We start from the raw sequence: 2568 nt of genomic DNA, 5'->3' as shown, positions 1-2568 counted from the left end.
TGACCCCTGCCCTGCCCTACACCCCAACCCTGCCCCACAGCCCTGCCCCACAGCCCTGCCCCACAGCCCTACCCGCCCCTCAGGAGCCCCCCCTTGCCCCCCCAGATCATCAACCTGTTCGTGGCCGTCATCATGGACAACTTCGACTACCTGACGCGCGACTGGTCCATCCTGGGCCCGCACCACCTGGACGAGTTCAAGCGCGTGTGGTCCGAGTACGACCCGGCTGCCAAGTGTGTCACCGTCCCCCCGGCCCCCCCCGTGACCCCCCTGACCCCTCGTGACCCCGACCCCTGACCCCCGACCCCCCCCAGGGGCCGCATCAAGCACCTGGACGTGGTGACGCTGCTGCGCCGGATCCAGCCCCCGCTGGGCTTCGGGAAGCTCTGCCCCCACCGCGTGGCCTGCAAGGTCTGGGGGCTCCCAGGGGGGGCCCTGGGGGGTCTCCCGGGGTGGTCCCGGGTGGGAGGCACCCGAGTTTACCCTCTCTCGTCCCCCCCCAGCGCCTGGTGGCCATGAACATGCCCCTCAACTCGGACGGGACCGTCACCTTCAACGCGACGCTCTTCGCGCTGGTCCGCACCTCCCTCAAGATCAAGACGGAAGGTTGGGAGCTGGGGGGGGCCCGGGGGGGTCCCGGGGGGCAGCGGGGGGTGACAGTCACGGGGTGACGGTCCCGGCTGTCCCTCGTGTCCCTCCAGGCAACCTGGATGTGGCCAACAAAGAGCTCCGGGCCGTGGTCAAGAAGATCTGGAAGCGGACGAAGCCGAAGCTGCTGGACGAGGTCATCCCCCCACCCGAGGGTGCGTGAGGTCCGAGCCCCCCACCCCGACCCCCCCCGACCCCCCGGGAGCCCCCTGACCCCCCCGTGCCCCCCCAGAGGAGGAGGTCACCGTGGGGAAGTTCTACGCCACCTTCCTGATCCAGGACTATTTCCGCAAGTTCCGCCGGCGGAAGGAGCGGGGGATGTTGGGCCCCAGCGCCACCCCCAGCAACGAGAGCGCCCTGCAGGTGGGACCCCCCAGGGGCGGGGCCGGGGGGGTCACCGGGGGTCCCCGGGGGTCAGCAGTGACCCCCCGTGTCCCCCAGGCCGGGCTGCAGACGCTGCAGGCGCTGGGCCCCGAGATGCGCCGGGCGCTGAGTGACCTGGACGGGGACGAGGGCGGCGACGCCCCCGCGGAGGAGCCGCTCACCTACGCGGTGAGCCCCGGCCACGCCCCCGGGCACACCTGTCCATGGCCACGCCCCCGGGCACACCTGTCCATGGCCACGCCCGCTGGGCACACCTGGTCACGCCCACCGGGCACACCTGTCCATGGCCACACTTACTGGGTACACCTGTCCATGGCCACGCCCCTGGGCACACCTGTCCATGGCCACGCCACCGGACACACCTCTCCATGGCCACGCCCACCGGGCACACCTCTCCATGGACACGCCCACCGGGCACACCTGGCCACGCCCACCGGGCACACCTGTCCGTGGCCACACCGACTGGGCACATCTGTCTGTGGCCACGCCCACTGGGCACACCTGTCCGTGGCCACGCCCACTGGGCACACCTGTCCATGGCCACACCGACTGGGCACATCTGTCCGTGGCCACGCCCACTGGACACACCTGTGCTGTAACCACACCCACCAGGCACACCTGCCCATGGCCACACCCACTGGGCACACCTGTCCATGGTCACACCCACCGGGCACACCTGTCCATGTCCACGCCCACCAGGCACACCTGTCCATGGCCATGTCCACCAGGCACACCTGTACTGTGACCACGCCCCTTGGGCACACCTGTCCATGGCCACACCCCCTGGGCTCACCTGTCCACAGCCATGCCCACCGGGCACACCTGTGCTGTGACCACACCCACCGGGCACACCTGTCCATGTCCACGCCCACCAGCACACCTGTCCATGGCCGTGCCCACTGGGCACTGGTGCTGTGACCACGCCCCCTGGGCACACCTGTCCATGGCCACACCCACTGGGGGACACCTGTCCATGGCCATGCCCACCATGCCCACACACCTGTGCTGTGACCACACCTACTGGCACATCTGTCCATGGCCACGCCCACTGGGCACACTGGTGCTGCGACCATGCCCCCCGGGCACATCTGTCCATGGCCACACCCACCAGGCACACACACCTGGGCTGTAACCACACCCACCGGGCACACCTGTCCATGGCCACACCCACCGGGCACACCTGTGCTGTGGCCACACCCACCGGGCACACCTGTCCATGACCACACCCACCGGGCACACCTGTCCATGGCCACGCCCCCGGGCACACCTTTTCGTAGCCACACCCACCGGGCACACTTGTCCCACCCCCACACCTCCCCCGTGGCCACACCCACCACTCACACCTGTCCCGTGGCCACGCCCACTGACCCCGCCCCTCTCCTCAGGCCCCCGAGACGCTCTACGGCTCCGCCCCCAACTCCCCCCTGCTCGGGGACACGCCCCCCGCCCCCAGCCCCGCCCCCCCCGAGGGGGAGGACCCCGCGCCCCCCGCCCCCAGCCCCGCCCCCCCCGAGGGGGAGGACCCCGCGCCCCCCG

General features: G+C 71.0%; 1 protein-coding gene across 1 annotated transcript; it reads left to right on the top strand.

Annotated features, from left to right (window-relative positions):
- Positions 1-515: 515 nt before the first annotated feature.
- On the top strand, positions 516-2558 carry LOC108510453 (voltage-dependent L-type calcium channel subunit alpha-1F-like; the record flags this gene model as incomplete). Its single annotated transcript, XM_017840130.1, has 5 exons — positions 516-606; positions 702-803; positions 881-1011; positions 1090-1200; positions 2418-2558. Coding segments are annotated over exons 1-5 (576 nt in total), but the record flags the coding sequence as incomplete, so codon positions are not given.
- Between the last annotated feature and the right edge of the window lie 10 nt (positions 2559-2568).

Source organism: Lepidothrix coronata, unplaced genomic scaffold (genome assembly GCF_001604755.1).
Source record: "Lepidothrix coronata isolate B3197 unplaced genomic scaffold, Lepidothrix_coronata-1.0 Scaffold919, whole genome shotgun sequence".
In the NCBI taxonomy this organism is placed as follows: domain Eukaryota; kingdom Metazoa; phylum Chordata; class Aves; order Passeriformes; family Pipridae; genus Lepidothrix; species Lepidothrix coronata.
Note: the sequence above shows the minus strand (reverse complement) of the source record. Positions and strands in the feature narration are given on the sequence as shown.